This window comes from Mus musculus, chromosome 12, assembly GCF_000001635.26.
Source record: "Mus musculus strain C57BL/6J chromosome 12, GRCm38.p6 C57BL/6J".
Lineage (NCBI taxonomy): Eukaryota > Metazoa > Chordata > Mammalia > Rodentia > Muridae > Mus > Mus musculus.
Window position 1 is genome coordinate 17,316,095 of NC_000078.6, and position 17,127 is coordinate 17,333,221.

General features: G+C 45.6%; 1 protein-coding gene across 6 annotated transcripts in view; it reads right to left on the reverse strand.

The window, feature by feature from the left end:
- Atp6v1c2 (ATPase, H+ transporting, lysosomal V1 subunit C2) overlaps window positions 1-9,292 on the reverse strand; it is a 40,666-nt gene extending 31,374 nt beyond the window's left edge. For 2 of the 6 annotated variants that reach the window (NM_133699.2, NM_001159632.1), the window contains exons 1-3: window positions 8,536-8,636; window positions 7,244-7,416; window positions 5,504-5,571 (exon numbers count right to left, since the gene is read on the reverse strand). In NM_133699.2, coding sequence (NP_598460.1) covers window positions 5,504-5,571; window positions 7,244-7,372 — 197 coding nt within the window. In that variant the 5' untranslated portion in view covers window positions 7,373-7,416; window positions 8,536-8,636. Of the gene's footprint in view, window positions 1-5,503; window positions 5,572-7,243; window positions 7,417-8,535; window positions 8,786-9,039 lie in introns of those variants that run through there. The other 4 variants (XM_017315175.1, XM_006515196.3, XM_006515198.3 and 1 more) reach the window with 4 other exon arrangements.
- Between the last annotated feature and the right edge of the window lie 7,835 nt (window positions 9,293-17,127).

Sequence of the window (17,127 nt, forward strand, 5' to 3'; positions counted from 1 at the left end):
ATTTTGAACACCAACCAGCATGACCATTGTGCCCTGACGCAGAGTCCTGTTCCCCTAGAGCTGGGCTCCAGGACACACAAAGTGAAGGGCACCCTGGGGAGGTGCCCAGGGGCTGCGTGAACAAACACAGGGAACAGGTAAAGCAAGAGAGCGGAACTACAGGTGGCTAATAGGCACTTGAAAGTGTTTAGTCTGGCTAGGAGTCCAAGAATACGCACAAAAACAATCACACAGCCTCCTCCTTCTGCCAGGTAAATGCGCCTTTTCTCTCAAGGACACTTAGCTGATGGGGTGAGGAAAGGGCCTCTTGCCACACTACAGGAACAGTTTAGCAATGTGTACAAACAGCTTAAATATTGTGTGTGTGTGTGTGTGTGTGTGTGTGTGTGTGTGTGTGTGTGTGCATGAGCATGCTACTGGGAATCAAACCCAAGGAGAACCTATAATTGCAATCTGAGGGTATAATTTTAGAGTAATCAAAAACACAGAATTGGGCTGGTGAGATGGCTCAACGGGTAAGAGCACTGACTGCTCTTCCGAAGGTCATGAGTTCAAATCCCAGCAACCATATGGTGGCTCACAACCACCCGTAACGAGATCTGACGCCCTTTTCTGGAGTGTCTGAAGTCAGCTACAGTGTACTTTACATATAATAAATAAATAAAATCTTTTTAAAAAACACACAGAATTACATTAATGATGAAAGCAAACCCTAAAAGCACAAAGATGGTTAACATATTCAATGTGTTAATTATAATAGAATGAAATATGTATTCTATGACCATGAGAGAAAGGAAGGAAGGAAGGAGGGAGGGAGGGAGGGAGGGAGGGAGGGAGGGAGGGAGGGAGGGAGGGAGGGAGGGAGGGAGGGAGGGAATTCTTAGTGGTACAAACCTATATAATCCTAGTACTCAGTGGGGTTGAAAGAGTAAGACTAGGAGAGTTCAAAGCTAATCTGGGCTACATTATAAGGGAGGCTCTGACTTATAAAGCAAAAATAGAGGTTGGAGGATGGCTCAGCAGTTAAAAAGGCTTGCTTCTCTCACAGAAGACTCAAGTGTGTTCCCCAGAACCCCTGTCAGGCGGCTTACAACTGCCAACTCCAGCTCCTGGGAATCTGATGTCCTCTTCTGGCATTCACAGGCATTGCGCACACATGTACACACACGTACACACACACACACACACACACACACACACACACACACACACGTAAAAATCTTTTAAAAAGAGTCAGCAATGGGTCAGGTAATGAAGAAAATTTCAGAATCTCAAAGGTAGATGATCTGGCTCCTGATTCATTCTTTAACAACATAGCCATAGAATTAAAAAAAGAAAAAAAGCAGAAATAACAATTTTTAAAAATAAACCTTCCAAAAATATAAGGATTAAAAACTGTAGAATACCTAAATTAAAAATAAGACAGCATTGCCAGGAATGGTGGCCCACACCATTAATCCCAGCACTCGAGAGGCAGGGGTAGGCCAGCCTGGTCTATAGAGAGAGTCCCAGGACAGCCAGGGCTACACAGAGAAACCCATCTTAGAAATCTGAAGGGAGGAACAACAACAACAAAAAAAGACAACACAGCACATTACAATTGAAAGCAGATAATATGCAGAGGCAAATTTCATTGCTTTTGGCATTTCAAAAAAAGAACAAAATGAGCAGTCTGGTGTGATGGCTCAGTGGTTAAGCCAGGCAAACTAAGTTCCATCCCTGGGGAAAATGAAAGAAAATGGCTCCCATAAGTTGTCCTTTGACCCATTTGTGCACACACAACAAACAAACAAAAAATGTAATAAAAATTTTAAACTAAACAAGCATTCAGTATGCTTTCTTGGGAAAAGAAAATAAAAGCACCCAAATAAAGCAAGAGGGAACAAGATTATATGCAATGTTGGAAGTCACAGGTCACACCAGCAGAGAAGGGAACCCAGAGAACTCTTTAGGAATCTGTCCACACCCGCTAGGCACAGTGTCCTCATGAGAACTCTCTGGCATTGCTGCACAGACGTCCACCCTCAAGTATGGAATCTTTCATCAGTCAACTCTGAGACAGCTTCATGGAATCACTCGGGAAAAGAAAAGCCACCAGTTACTCCACATGACAGGTGACACACCCAAGGGCAAGTGGCAGGCAACAACATGTCAGAGGAGCCCATGATGCACAGTTGAAGTGGCCACATGCCTGTGAAATGCAATGTATCAAGAGCACCACAGAACAGGCCGAGGGGCTGAGAAGGACTCAACTCTTTAGAAGGAGAGGGGAGGCCTTTGAAAGGTAAAATCATTGGATTGCTTAAATTAATTTTTTAAATGATTTACAGAGTAAACTAACATGGGCTTCATGAAGGAATAAACTTTTCTAAAAGCGGAATGCTCTCATAAGTGCAAGCCTTGCAGCTACATGGAAAAACACTCTTGTGCCCAAGTAAATAAATAATAAAAGGATATGGAAACAATACACCTTGAAAACTGTCCCTTCTCTGTTCCCCTGGGCAGAGGCAGCGCTGACAGGTTCCTGCTGCATGGCTTACAGGCCCCGCAAGCATTTATTTATCTAGTAACACTTGAGTACCATTCAAAGAATTAGGGAGGCCATTCCAAAGGACTGAAGGACTTATGAGGCCATTCTTTCTGCCCTAAGCTCTAGTATAGACTCCTAAATACAGCCTTGGTTGAGACTGTACTTAGGGGTGCTCACAGCACACAACTGTCCTCCTTCCCTGCAGGAAAGTACCTGGGAACACACACACACACACACACACACACACACACACACACACACGGAAACTGAAAACAATACATGGTGCATATAAACTTTCATTCTTGACCACAGCTTATGCCTGCTTTTAAAGATAGTTTTATGGCACCTGTGTTTCCCAGTGACAACCCTCATCCTGCTCACACGTGAGTGTTTTTTAAGCACATGCTGCACTACCATTAGGGGAGACTTGCATAATCAAAAGGCAGAGGACAAAATATGAATGCCTATTAGTGGGAAATAGCATGCAAACAAAAAAGTAACCCGAGATCCAGAGTCAGCACGGGCAGCACAGCTTTAGCACTGTCTGGACTTCAGTGAGGGAGGGAGGCACTAAGGTGTGTTCCGAGGGGCAGCTAAAGATCTCATGGTCTAGAAAAAGGAACCGCTGAGCAGCTGCCATTTGTGCAGGCCATCGGGAAACAGCCCGTGCCTCCTAAGGCAGCTGTACATGGCAGCACACACTACAGCCTGCACAGAGACAGAAAACTGAAAGCCCGAGGCAGTCTACTGCAGGGGGCTGCTCTCAGGTTCTTTGCTTCTGTGCAGATCACCTGTTTTGACTGACTAGGACCTAGCCTTCCAGCTAGACATGAGTTATCTGAGGCTGGTCAGGTTTTAGTGTGGTCGAAGCAGCCTCTAAAGGAAGTTGACACAGGGGACTCTGCTCCTTTTTCCTGGATGACTGACGTGCTTTCACAGGTTGAAGACTGGCATTACATCTGTCCCATTCTCTCAGCCATGGTGGCAGAGCAGTGGCCACAGATATCTCAGTTGTCTTCATGGCTCATGCGGTCTCCTGGCTTTGCAGACTACAGTGGTGAGGGCTGCCTCCACCTATATGAAGCCAACCTCCCACAAAGGGCAAAAAGACTAATCAAGGTTCAGAAAACCTAATTTTCTTGTTTGTTTGGTTTTTTGAGACAGTGTAGCTCTGGTTATCCTGGAACTTGCTCTATAGACCAGGCTGGGAACTCGGAGATCCTCCTGACAGCACTGGGATTAAAGGTGTGTGCCACCACTGCCCGGCAGAAAGCACAATTCTTTGGCCATGATCTTCGCACATTTTGATGAGAGTATAAGTGGGATCGACAGTTCTTCTAGGGGTAACAGGGGCATACCTACAATTGTAGGTGCATAGACTCTGAACTCATATCTCTATTTTCATCTGTTTAAATGTACACCAAGAAGACAGGCACTGTTGGCAAAGGGCCAAAGACTAGAAGATGTAAGTGTCCAGCAATAAAGAGACAAGCAAGTTGGAGTACAGCTGCCCACGGTAACACATCCACAAACAAACAAACAAACAAACAAACAAACAGGCAGCCAGCCATGAGCTAACATGAAACTTTCATTGAGGTATATTATTAAGCAAAAGAAAAGAAAAAGCAAGATACATAGTATATGCTATCATTTACATAAGATTATTCTCAGGCTATCCAGTTTTTTTGTACAGTCTCTTGTGATGGTCTCAAGCATCCCAGGCTGACCTTGCTATGCAAAGGGAATGACCTTGAGTTATGGACCCTCTTGCTTCTGCCTCACGTGTTGAGATTTTAGGCAAGTGCCATCACATCCAGCATACTTTGTTATTGAACTCTTGCTATTTTGGGCTGAGTGTGGTGGCACATGCCTTTGATCCCATCACTAGGGAGGGAGGCAGGCAGAGGCAGGCAGATCTCTGTGAGTTCAAGGCCAGCTAGATCTACAACAAAAGTTTCAGGACAGCCAGGACTGTTGCACAGAGAAACCTTGTCTCAAAAAACAAAAACAAACACACAAACAGAACAAGAAAAGAAGGCCAGACCAGTGATTGTGCAGGCCTTCAATCCCAGGACTCTACAAAGTGAGTTCCAGGACAGCCAAGGCTATACAGAGAAACACTATCTTGAACTAAGTAAAACAAACAAACAAAAAAAAACAAACAACAACATAAAACCAAATCAAGAAAGAAAAAAATAAAGGAAAAAAGAAAATGAAAAAAATTTTTGCTATGTTGACATAGCTGGTTTTGAACTCATGGACTCAAGTAATCCTCTGACCTCAGACTCCTTAGTGCTGGGCTTCGGGCATGTGTCACTGTACCCAGAAGACTATATACATATTGACTTGTACTTTCATAAGCTATCTCTGGAAGCCTCATCTAGTAAGTTATGATAACAAAGCTTCAAGAGAGATAATGAGGAGATGAGGGAACATGGAGGAAGCAAACAGACCCAAAGAAAACTTAATTTCACTCTGTAGTCTTGTTTTGGATTTTTTTCTTATGTGTACACATTACCAAAAAAAAACTAAAAACAAACAAAACAAAACAAAACAAAACTGTAGGCAGACATGTTGCCTTGGCTAGCACTTAGCATGCTAAAGAAGTTTAAAGGTAGCCAGGGCTGCTACACAGTTGAAGACCAACCTAGGCAACTTACAGCACAGAGACTCAGAACAAAAGGAAGGGAGAAGAGAGAGGAAGGAAGGGAGGGAAGGAGAGAGGGAGAGAAGGAAGGGGGGAGGGAGGGAAGAAAGGAAGGAAGTTGTCTTCAAAACTCAAAGCCACAAGGGACCCAGAGGGCCCAGCACTATTGACACAACATGCCCAAGTGACCCCATGGGTTCTTTCTTCTGGCTTCTGAGACCAAGTTTAGACAAGTCATACTTTGGTTTGGCCAAAGCAAGAACACTGTGTCCTCTGACAACAATGTCAAATTCTTACTTGTGTGTAGTAAATAAGAAATAGTTTACCTTTCAGCAAAGGTATCGAGTTTCCCCAGCTCATCAGAGAGGCCAACAAGGGAATCCAAAGTCCCCACCTAGAAAAAAATCCATCACGGAGTTATGCTCATGTGCTTTCCGGCCAATGAGTGTGAGGCGTTCTTGTGACGACTGCACAAGGACTCTCACTTCACATTGAGCTGACTCTTTTTAGCCAACAACCAGACTAAAAAAGTGGAAAAACACTTTGGGAAAACATATAGACTGAGAGCTATATATTTTTATTTTATTACATGTCAGTATGTGTGTATGCATGTATGTGCAGACACTTATACCTGTGGAGGTCAGAGGTCAACATATGGTGCCTTCCTCCCTTTCTTTCTATCTTGTTTTTTGGTACAGAGTCTCTCCCACTGGACCATGGAGCCCCTCAGGTCAGCTAGACCAGCTGACCATGGACCTCTGCCTCTGTCTTCCCCACGCTGTGATTAAAGGTGCACGCCAGTGAACCTGATATGGATGCTAGGGATCCAAACTTAGCTTCTTGCAGTTGTACATAGAGCAGTTTACTACATAAACCTATGGGACAGAATGACAACAGAGTAAGCTGACATGTCTCTCTCATAAGAAGGACTATCATGTTGGTGACCTGACCTCAGTCCAATTTATAGAGGTCCTTTTTGGATTATTTAAGGTCTGTTTCTTAGTATAAAGCTGAATGAAATGTCCAAAGACCTTCAGAGAGATGGGAAGTACATGTCTGCCTCCTCAGAGCAGGGTTACAGGTCACACCCAGCTTTTTACCTGGGTGTTGAGGCTTGAACTCAGGTCCTCAACTGACTGTAGCCCAAGCTTCCTCCCTCACTCTCCCCTAACCCTTCTCTCTGAAATAGGGTCTCACAATTCAGTCCAGGAACTCCTTTTGTAGAGCAGGCTGGCCTGGAATTAATAGCAACCCTCTCGTCTGCCTCCCGAGTGCAGGGTTTGTGGCTGTGAGCCTCGAGGCCTGGCCTGGCCTGACCTGGGCAAGTCTTTTTGAAAAAAGATCGTTCCTGAGGATGGCTCAGTAGTTAAGAGCACAGACCGCTCTTCCAGAGGACCCAGGTTCCACTCCCAGCACCCACATGGCAGCTCACAACTGTTTGTAGCTCTAGTTCTAAGATCTCTAATGCCCACAGGCACCAGGCACACACATGGTACACAAACATACATCCATGCAAGCAAAAACTGATACAAACAAAATAATATATTTTTTAAAAAGATGGTTCCTATTTCCTCATCTTTAACATTTATTTCATCTGAGCTTCCCTGTCTACAAGAGCCCTCTCAGATCTTGAAACTCCCACTGTGTCTGACCCCCACAACAGAATCAGAAAGACCCAGACTTTCTGGACTACCTCTAGGTCAAGAAAAGCATCAAAGCTCCCACCGTACACATTCAGCTATGCAGTGGGTCTGTTTAGATGCAGCAGACCCTGAGGACCACTCCGAAGGATCAGAGTGTGCATACACAGTGCCCTTCCACTTCCCACCTACATTCCATCCACGTGGCCTGCCGTGTTCATGCTTATCTATGGCTTCAGGTCCAGAAGGGCCACAGTTAACCTGGGGATATGGCATAAAGTCATCTTCTAGCCCAGGCTTATTTGTCGTCACTGTTCTACATTTGCGGTGAGTCCTTATCCCTGACTTCTGAGAAGCCACCTCCTGCTCAGAAACCCCTGCCCTCCGCCAATCCATAGCCTCCCCCCTCCTCTTGGGATATCTTACCTTGAAGTCTGGGATGGCAAACTTGGTGTTGTGGGACAGGTTAGACTTTGAAGTTACATTGTTCATCCTTTCCAGAGCCTGTAAATTTTCCTTATCGCCAGGGGCCGAAATAAGCCAAAACTCAGACATGTTTGCAAGTCTTCCGGTTATCTAGTTACCGACAGGCACCAAGACTAATGCACACAAACAGAAACAGGAGCAGAGATGTGTCTGGTGTCTACTTCACCTTTCCTTACCTCAGAATTAATCCTCTCTGGGCCCTGCCACTCTTTCCATTTGTCACGCCTGGCTTCCTTGACCTTCTAGTTCATTTTCAGCAGCTTTAAGGACATTTAAGGACATGCATTTGCCACCAAGCAATATGTCTGTGCCCCAGGGAAGCCCCCGCCATAGGGAAACCTCTCACCTACCCTCCCTAGGGGGCTTTGATTGGCCCACACTGGTTCCTTGCACTCCCCAGCTTCAGTGTACAGCAGCTCTAAGATGGGCAGACAGAAGGCTAAGCATAGACGGCTTTTGGAGGATCTTTTCTCATCTTGGCTTGTTGTACTTTATGGAATCCAGGAAGGGTGGATGAAGGTGGGAGACAAGGGATTTTCCACAGTATAACATCAGGTCAAACCCAGATCTCAGCTGGCCAATCTTAAGCCAGGAATTAGCTTTAGAAACAAACTTTAAAGAAGTGCCTCAAAGGGCTGCTGGAGTCTTCTGCTGAGGGAGATAGGTCTTGGTAGGACCAGGTAGCTTCCTGGGCCGACAGACCAGCAGTTACATTTCCATAGCCGGTGTAGGGGCCTAGATCTGTTCTGCTCATTCAAATATGTGCACACCTGCACCTTTCCCCTCCGTGCCTGTCACCTCCCTGGTGCATCCCATCCTGAGACATCTGCAGAAAACTGGAGAATCGCCGCGGGATAACGGGTACCCCCACTGAGTCCTTTTCTTCTCTCCTTCCATCTCACCATCTCATAGGGACCTGAGACCCTGCCTATCCCGGTCCCTGCTAACCTTGCACAAACCAAATGCTGTTCTTTCCGACCTGAGTGAATATCGCCTGGGGACAAACTGGCCAGTGAGCAGCTCCTGGGGAGATGCCACCTGCCAAGCCAGGGAGAGTGCGGTGTGGGCGCCGGTTTCCCATGTTCCCATTGAGAAAGTGCACACCCGGACCACGAGGACCCACGGAAGTACGGATTCGACCGAGGGAACGCGTGTCGCCCCTTGTTCGTTGCGGCCTCGACAGCTCCCTCCCCACCCCTGATCCTTGTCGCAGCTCGGCTTCGAGTCCTTACCAGGAGCGACGGAAGACTGAGCTGTAGAAGACACGCGGGGACACCGTGCGGGAGGCTCCGCGGGAGCGCACGGCCGGCTCCCGGGAGGCAGCGGCTTCTATGGTCCGGTGCGCGCCCCGCCCCGCCTTTTATCCCAGCGGGAGGGGCAATCCTGGGCCCCTCTGATATTTGCATACGGGCTGCCCGCCTCCCTTGATGTCCGTGTCGGTGTGGCGCTGCTGTGGACCCAAGCTCAAGCTCCGGAAAGACACTATGCAGGCAGGGTACAGAGGGGATACAAGTAGATGCAGGGGGGCCCTGATCCCTTCTGCGCGTGGGTTTAGCCCGGAGTTGGTGGTAGCTGGGAGCCTGACCCGATCTCCATCCGCAGAACAGAAATACCGGGCGCTAGTAGAGCCACCTCCGTGAGGCAGCAACAAGACAGGATTCTCAGAAGGAGGGTCCCCCAGCTGCAGCCTCCCATTCCCACTTCACCGCGGCCCGGCCCTGTCTCCAAGGATTCACCTGCTCCAGGGAGTATCCGAAGTCCATGCATGAGAGACCGGGTTGACCCACGGAAAGCAGCGCAACAGGTTCACAGATGTTTTCCAACACACAAACACACACACCTGCAGGGAGGAGAGGCTTCTCTACAGTCTGCGTGGGTGCCAGCTTGCCCCTGGTTGCCCAGGAAACACCCATCTCTCCCCACCCACACAGAGGGGATTTAAAGCTGCTGAAGTCGTGCTGAGGGACATAATTGAGGTGGACTGCGTGCCTAGCAGGTGCAAGGCCCTGGGTTCCAGCCCTAGGACAGAAAAAATAATATGGAAAAAAGTTGCATAGGCGTTCAGTGTGACTAATGAGCTCTTACTAGCCCAGCCCAACGTTCATTTTGGTTCCCAGCGAAATTAGACAGACAGATGGGTAGGTAAGTAGGTAGGTAGGTAGATAGGTAGGCAGGCAGATAGATAGATAGGTGATAGATAGGTAGGTGGATGGATGAATAGACAGGTAGGTAGGCAGATAGATAGATGATAGGTAGACAGACAGACAGACTGACTGATAGATAAATATAGGTTCTACTAAGACCAAGCTTAAGTACATATTTTACCTGTAATCAGAAAGTGAAGTCATGAGATAAAAAAAAGTGCTTGCTACCAAACCTGACAATCTGAATTTGATCTCAGGACCCCACATAGTGGAAAGAGAGAACTGACTCCCAAAAATTATCCTTTGATTTCTACAGAGGTGCCTGGGGGGGGGGGCTGCACATCACACACACACACACACACACACACACACACACACACACACACACACACACACACACGCACGCACCAGACAGATTGATAGATCTCTTTAATTCCAGCACTTGGAAGGCAGAGGCAGGTGGATCTCTGAGTTCAAGATCAGGTCTACAGAGTGAGTTCCAGGACAGCCAGAACTACACTGAGAAACCCTGTCTCAAAAAAAACTAAAAAAGAAAAGAAAAGAAAAGAAAAGAAAAGAAAAGAAAAGAAAAGAAAAGAAAAGAAAAGAAAAGAAAAGAAAGAAAAGAAAAGAAAAGAAAGGAAGGGAGGAAGGAAGGAAAGAATACTTGAAACTAAAAAGGGGAAACCCTAGGAATTAACTTGGGAATGTGAAAACAAGACAAGAGTCAGATATGGTGGCACAAACCTTTAATCCCAGCACTGGAAGACAGAGGCAGGCAGACCTCTGTGAGTTTGAGGCCAAACTAAACTACATATCAAGTTGCAGACCAGCCAGGCATATATAGCAAGACCCTGTCTGATACATGCATGCATTCATACATACATACATACATACATACATACATACATACATACATACATACAGATAGACACGTTTATGCATGCATACATTAAAAAACAAGACAAAAATAAACACACCCAAGAATCCATTTTCTAGGCCCTAAAAGAGGAAACTCAGCTTGTCCTTCTCTGTAAACAATGGAAGAGATGATGCCAAAGGGGTTGTTGAAGAATTCATTGGTTGCTGCCTGAGAAAGGATTCTTCTCTCTGCTCTATCACACTAGCCATATGAACCCATTCATGTCGGAAAGAACTTGCTGTATGGGAGACTTGCTGTGACCCGTGGTGGGTGGGAAGCCAGATCCAGGACACTTGTGGTTTGAGGTCAAGCTGATCCCACTGCCATGCTTTGTAGATGGAGCTCCTAGCACCTGCACTGCACATCACGGTGTTGAGACACTACTGTGCATTAGTCAGTCCTTGCAACATGTCCTGAGGGAGGACACCTGAAACCGAGGGATGAGGAAACACTGTGTGCACAAGGAGTCTGAGTGCCTATTCCAGAAAAGGAGTGGCTTGGTGAACATTTGTTGGGGTGGTCTCAATCTTAGACTTCAAATCATTCCATTTTTTCCAGGCCGGGGAAACCAATATGATAGACCTGGGACCAGATCACTGACAGACAAAGGGGAGGGAAGCCCAGGGAGTTAGATGAATAGCTCCATTAATAGAATAACTACAAATGGAACTTGTACTGGTGGTCTGAGGAGTGTGTCTTCACACTTGCCAGCAAGCCTACAGGACTGTGACATCGCTTGAACCCATGAAATCCCTTACAGTCAACATTTTTCTACTCAGTATTGCTAAAAGCCACTGACCTAGCTTCCTCAAGGCTGGTGGAATATTAAGAGTGTCTTTGACTTTTTGATACCATCCATTCTTCCTATAAATCTGAGTTTGCTGTGATTTAAGAGTCAAGACATTAGCCAGGCGTGGTGGCACACGCCTTTAATCCCAGCACTCGGGAGGCAGAGGCAGGCGGATTTCTGAGATCGAGGCCAGCCTGGTCTACAGAGCGAGTTCCAGGACAGCCATGGCTACACAGAGAAACCCTGTCTCAAAAAACAAACAAACAAAAAAAACCAAAAAAAAAAACAAAAAGAGTCAAGATATGGCTGGGATGTTGTGCAGTGCAGAACACTTGCATTTGTCTGAGGCCCTGGTTTAAGTGAGCCTGAACTTCACAGTGAATCCTTATCTTAGGCACACACACATATGCACACATGAATCAATATGATTTTAAAGTCAAATAACTCTGGGAAATCTGAAGGAGAAGCCAATAAAGAACTACTGAGCTGTGTTTTCTTCCACATCTTTCTCCTGAAAATCTGAACTCCTAGCCTTTTATTGCCAATTTCTTTTTTTTAAAGATGTATTTTTGTTTTATATGTATGAATGCTTTCCTTGCATGCATAGCTGCACCGCTTACATGTAGCGCCCTTGGGTATCATAGATGGTGGTTAACCCCTATGGTACTGGGAATGAGCCTGAGTCTTCTGGAAGAGTGGCCAATGCTTTTCACCCAGGTCCATTTCCCAGCCCTATTATCAACATCTTGTTCAACATCTACATTTACAATGGAGACAATTGCTGTGTGCGATGGCAGCTTGACTTTCTCCAAGTAACCTTTCTTCAGTTTTCTGTTTACAAAGACACTACAGGGCTTATTATAAAGAATCTGGAAATTGGGCAAAGTGGTGTCTGTCTGTAATATTACTCCCAAGGTTCAGGCAAACTCCAGGTCAGCCTGGGCTATGTAACATAACCCTGTCTCCAAATACTGAAACAAAAATGTTAAAAAATAGAAAAAATATACTCTGTAATTCTGAGATGTGAGAATCATCACTGTTAACATGTAAATTCTGTAATTTTAATACATATTCATATATGCAAATACAGACAGGTTTGAATGCTATACTTAAACTTCAAATCTTGCTATTAACTGTGTGTGTGTGTGTGTGTGTGTGTGTGTGTGTGTGTGTGTGTGTGTGTGTAAAAGAAATGTTCTCTCATTCACAGAGGCCAGAGATCAACTTCTGATGTTGCCTTCAGGTGACATCCTTTTGGTTTTTGAAACAGACTTATCACTGATTCTGCTAAGCTACTGGGCCAGGGAACTCTCAGGATCCTTCCATCTCCACCTGCCTAGTGCTGAGATTACAAAAGTATGCCACCACAACAGGCTTCTTCTTTATTCTTAAATGCATGTTCTGGGAATTAAGCTCAGGTCCTCAGGTTTGCAAGACAGGCAGTTCACACACTGAGCTACTGCATGAGCCCCGATACTGCTTGCTTTTTAAAGCCTAAAAACTATCATTTGTATCTCATCAGTGAAGGATAATCAGTCCCATCCGCACTTGTCACAGCTCAGAGACTTGTAGTGGGGGAGGGGGTCTTGCAGCTTTGACTTGTCAGAGAACTTAGGATGGGATGGGGCGGAGTGAGTCTTGCTCAAGAGGCTTTGACTTGTGGCTCTCAAGGGCAAACATGTCTATATCCTTTAGTTTCCCTATCACTTTAACAGAGAAATAAGCCAGCTGTGGGTCTTGCCTCCTTGTAACATGAAGAGCTTGTCTCTGGTCCCCAGCAGCCTTTCTGCTCTATAAGCAAAGTGTTTCTCTTCTATGCCTGCATTGTTCCTTTTCCTCTCCCCTTCCCCACACGTCCCTAGAGTATCTGAAATCTATTACTAAATCATGGTCACTTACAACACTCTCCAGGATGCAAACAGTGAAGAGCACAGACAGGGTTTATGAAAACCATGGCTTCCTACTTGTTCCCAGGGCATTTCAATGTGTTAGCCAGAGTCACCCACCTTGATCATCTCCAGCCTGCTATTTGGTGAGATATTCCTGAAACGTTGGCAAGGATCATGCACTGAGCCAGCTAAAGTCTGTGCAAGATGGAACAGTCCCTTCAGGTTTGGGAACCAGAAGGACAAGGCTGGCCTATTTAGTCTGTTGTTCTCTGGCCACTCCCAGGTGACAGGCTTGGGGACTTCTTTATTTCCTCATACAGATCTAAGGATGTATTTTATAAACTCACAGAGACAGCACTGAGCCTCGGTAGGCTTATGGACTTTTCTAGAAAGTTTTTCTTGCCCTCTCTTTGCTGGGGAACATGGAGGGATGGACCCACAAGAGCAGATCTGGTGAAAGAGCTTAGGCTTTGGAATCAGACAAGATAAACTACTTACCCATGCTGCGGTTCAGATTTCCCACTCAAAAAAGGAATTCGGTTACACCCACATTTTCTGCCTATCATGGGGACTGTAAGAGAGAGCTTATTTATGACAAGAACACCTGCGGCTCAGTCCCCACGCTGAGCTGATCGCTCTTCTACACCCTTATAAGCTCAGCAGTGTGTTATAAGCTTCGTGTGACACACTGTGGTTACAATAGAAGAAGTACAGGACTCGGGTTTGGTCTGTGGTCTCTCAGTCAAAACCCCTCTTGGTTCTGGAGCCGCCGTGTTTGCTGACAGTTGGTGTTGTTTCACTTTGTTCTTCTGGGACAGCGACTCCTTATGTAGCTACAGCTGGCTTTGAACTCACTACGTACACCAGGCTGCCTCAATAATCACAGAAAGCTCCCTGCCTCTGCCTCATGGCATGTGCTGCCATGCCTGGTGTCTCCTCAACTTCTCCTCCAGTACTGGGTACTGAACCCAGGGATTCATTTTTGCCAGGCAACGCTCTACCACTGAGCCATATCCCCAGCCCCGGTGCCACTTTTTGTGGGATAAAATAAAGCCTGGAGAGTCTTGTGATTTCTTCTCCCGAGTATCATAGGACTCCTCTCTTCAGATCCCCATCTAACATGTTTTCCTCCCTCACATCTGAGGCATGCAAAAATAACCCAGCTTTCAGACTACAGCAGAGCAAAGCAGGCATGCTAACAGAGTAATGGGCAGCCCCAGCTCTCTAAGGCATGAACACTGAACACAAGGTAGAAAGTGATACCTGCATAAAAATGAGGTATAAATATTTGAGAAATGTCGTGATCCTCATTTCACAGATGAGGAAACAGGCTCAAGGAGATTAAGGGCTCTCTCAGATCTGGAGCACGGATGGTGGCTCACCTGAGACCTGAAATTTATCCTTTTACCTCCTAGTTCCTGTTGTTCTACAAGAGCCAAGGGTGGCGCACACCTTTAATGCCAGCACTTGAGAGGCAGAGACAAGTGGATCTCTGAGTTCAAGGCCAGGCTGGTCTACAGATAGAGTTCTAAGATAGCCAAAGCTGCACAGAGAAACCCTGTCTGGAAAAAACCAATGAACAAATGAATGAACGAACAAATGAGCGAACGAATGAATGAACAACAAAAGAGCTAAAATACCCCCTCTCTGGCCCTGTCCAAAGACCCAGTTATTTGCCCCGATCTACAGTTATGTGCCAGTTCTTCCACATGTTCACCAATTCTCTTGACTTCAGTGGACTTTTGCAGTGGGTTCTAAAACATGGAAGATTATAAACAGAGGTCTATCGTCTTTTAAAAAGAGGTTTTAAAAAGAGGTGTACATGTCTCATTTGGATATGTGCACATGAATGCAGATGCCTGCGGAGTCTGAAAGAGGATACAGAGCCCCTGGAGCTGCAGTGTCAGGAGGTCATAAGCCAACCAACACAGGTGCTCAGAACAGAACTCAGGACGTTTGCAAAAGTGGTATATGCTTTGTTTGTTTGTTTGTTTTGTTTGTGAGACAGGGTCTCTCTATAAAGCCCCGACTCTTCTAGAATTTACATCCACAGTTGAGCAGTATATGGTTTTAACCACTGAGCAATCTCCAGACCCTGATCTTTATTCTTAACTGTCAGTTTGATTGGATTTGAGATGCCCGGGACATTAGTGAAGCACACCACTAGGTATGTCTGTGGTGAAGTTCCTAGAGACAAGTAGACATAATGGATTAATCCTGCATGGATTCATAATTCAATGGCATTGTTGGGACGTGATGAAAAGAAGGAAGTAGAGCCTAGTTGGAGGTGTAGGTCCCTACTGGGCACGCATGCCCTTGGGGGATATATAATCAGGTCCCCTTCTGTATTTTCCATTTCCACTAACTGGCTGCCATGATGTGAGTGGTTCTGCTGCCATGCTTTCCCTACCATGATGGACTGAGACTTTTGAAATTAACAAACAAAATAAACAACTCCTTTTACATTGTTCTCAGTACTCTGACAGATATGTAAAAATAAGTAATTAAAGAAAATCAATAGCCAGAGTGGTTGCTGTGACTAAACCTACCCATGTGCTTCTTGAGCCTTTGGAGTTGGGATGAAGGGAGAACTTGTAAATGTTAGGAGATGTTTGCTAGAGAAGTCCTGAAATACTGTATGCACATAAGTGGTTGGTAGCTCAGAAGATACCTACAGGAAAGGCAAGCTGATGAAGGTCCCTGCAGACTGCTCCATTAGGAATAGACTAGAGTCTGCTTCAGGTTACATTCTGACAAAGATTTTAGTTACATTTAATCTGTGTCTGGAGGCTTTGTAAGGCTGAATTTCCAAGTAAAACCACTGGGAATGCAGCTCCGCCTAGCATGCTGGAAGCCTGGGCTTCAGTGTCTAGCACCGGATACATGAGAGTGTGGTTAGATGTATGACGACAACTTTAGCACTCAGAAAGTGAAACGGGCGGGGGTGAGGTTGGGGAGGTCATTAGTAAAAGATCATCCTTGGCTATAGAGTGTATTTGAGACCCCCAAAAGACAGAAGAGGGCATCTGATCACCCAGAGTTGGAGTTACAGCAGTTGTGAACTACCAGACATGTGCAGTGCTTTACTGAAATCTCTCTCCAATCCGAAAACAGAAAGGATTTTTTAAATTGCAGTTTGAAGCTGGCAGGATGGCACATTGGGTAAAGGTGCTTGCTGTCAAGCCTACTGACAGGATTGAGTAATCCTCAGGACGACATGGAAGGAGAGACTATAGTCCCACATGTCATCCTCTGACCTCCATACACACACAGTGAGACACTCACATCCGTACCTATGGGCATGTACACTCAAACTAAAAAACTAAATACTTTTAAAACATTTAAGATTTGTTTTTATTTTTTGTTTGTTTGTTTTATGTGTTTGTTTTATCTGTGAGTGCTCTACTGCATGTTCACCTGCCTGTCAGAAGAGAGCATCAGATCCCTTTATAGATAGTCTTGAACCACCATGTAGGTGCTGGGAATTGAACTCAGCATCTCTGATAGAACAGCCAGTGCTCTTAACCATTGAGCCATTGCTCGAGCCCCACAGATAAATATTTTAAAAACTATCAGTTTGGTCAAAAAAGGATGAAGTTATAGACAGTAAGGGCATGCTTGTGAAAGAAATTAGGGCCTTAAAAAAAGAAACCAACGAATTTGTATTGAGGCAATAAAAAAGGTACCTTGAGGGCATCTCATTAGAGCCCACCTTCAGCAGGCTCCTGGGTATCAGAGCAGAGAGATCCGCTGGACCCTGCTTTTGTCAAGGTTTAGCCACTCAGGGACTCAGAGGCAACTCCAATCAAGGTCCAAAGGAAGACTGGCAGACTATTGTGTCATCCATATAATGCTTGCTTTGCAGACATGCGAAATTCATGAGTTATGAGGTTCCAGAGGCTTTTACCTCTATGTCAGAGGAAGGCCTGGAGGTTAGGCAGCGAGTGACAGAGTCAAGATCTTAGAGGCAGTCCCCAAGAGAAGCTGTAAAGCTGCAGATGTGAAGCCTTAGCTAAAATGGAGACTTGGAGATGCTGGGGTGTCAGGAACATAGGACAATGTATGGCCAAGAAAACCAG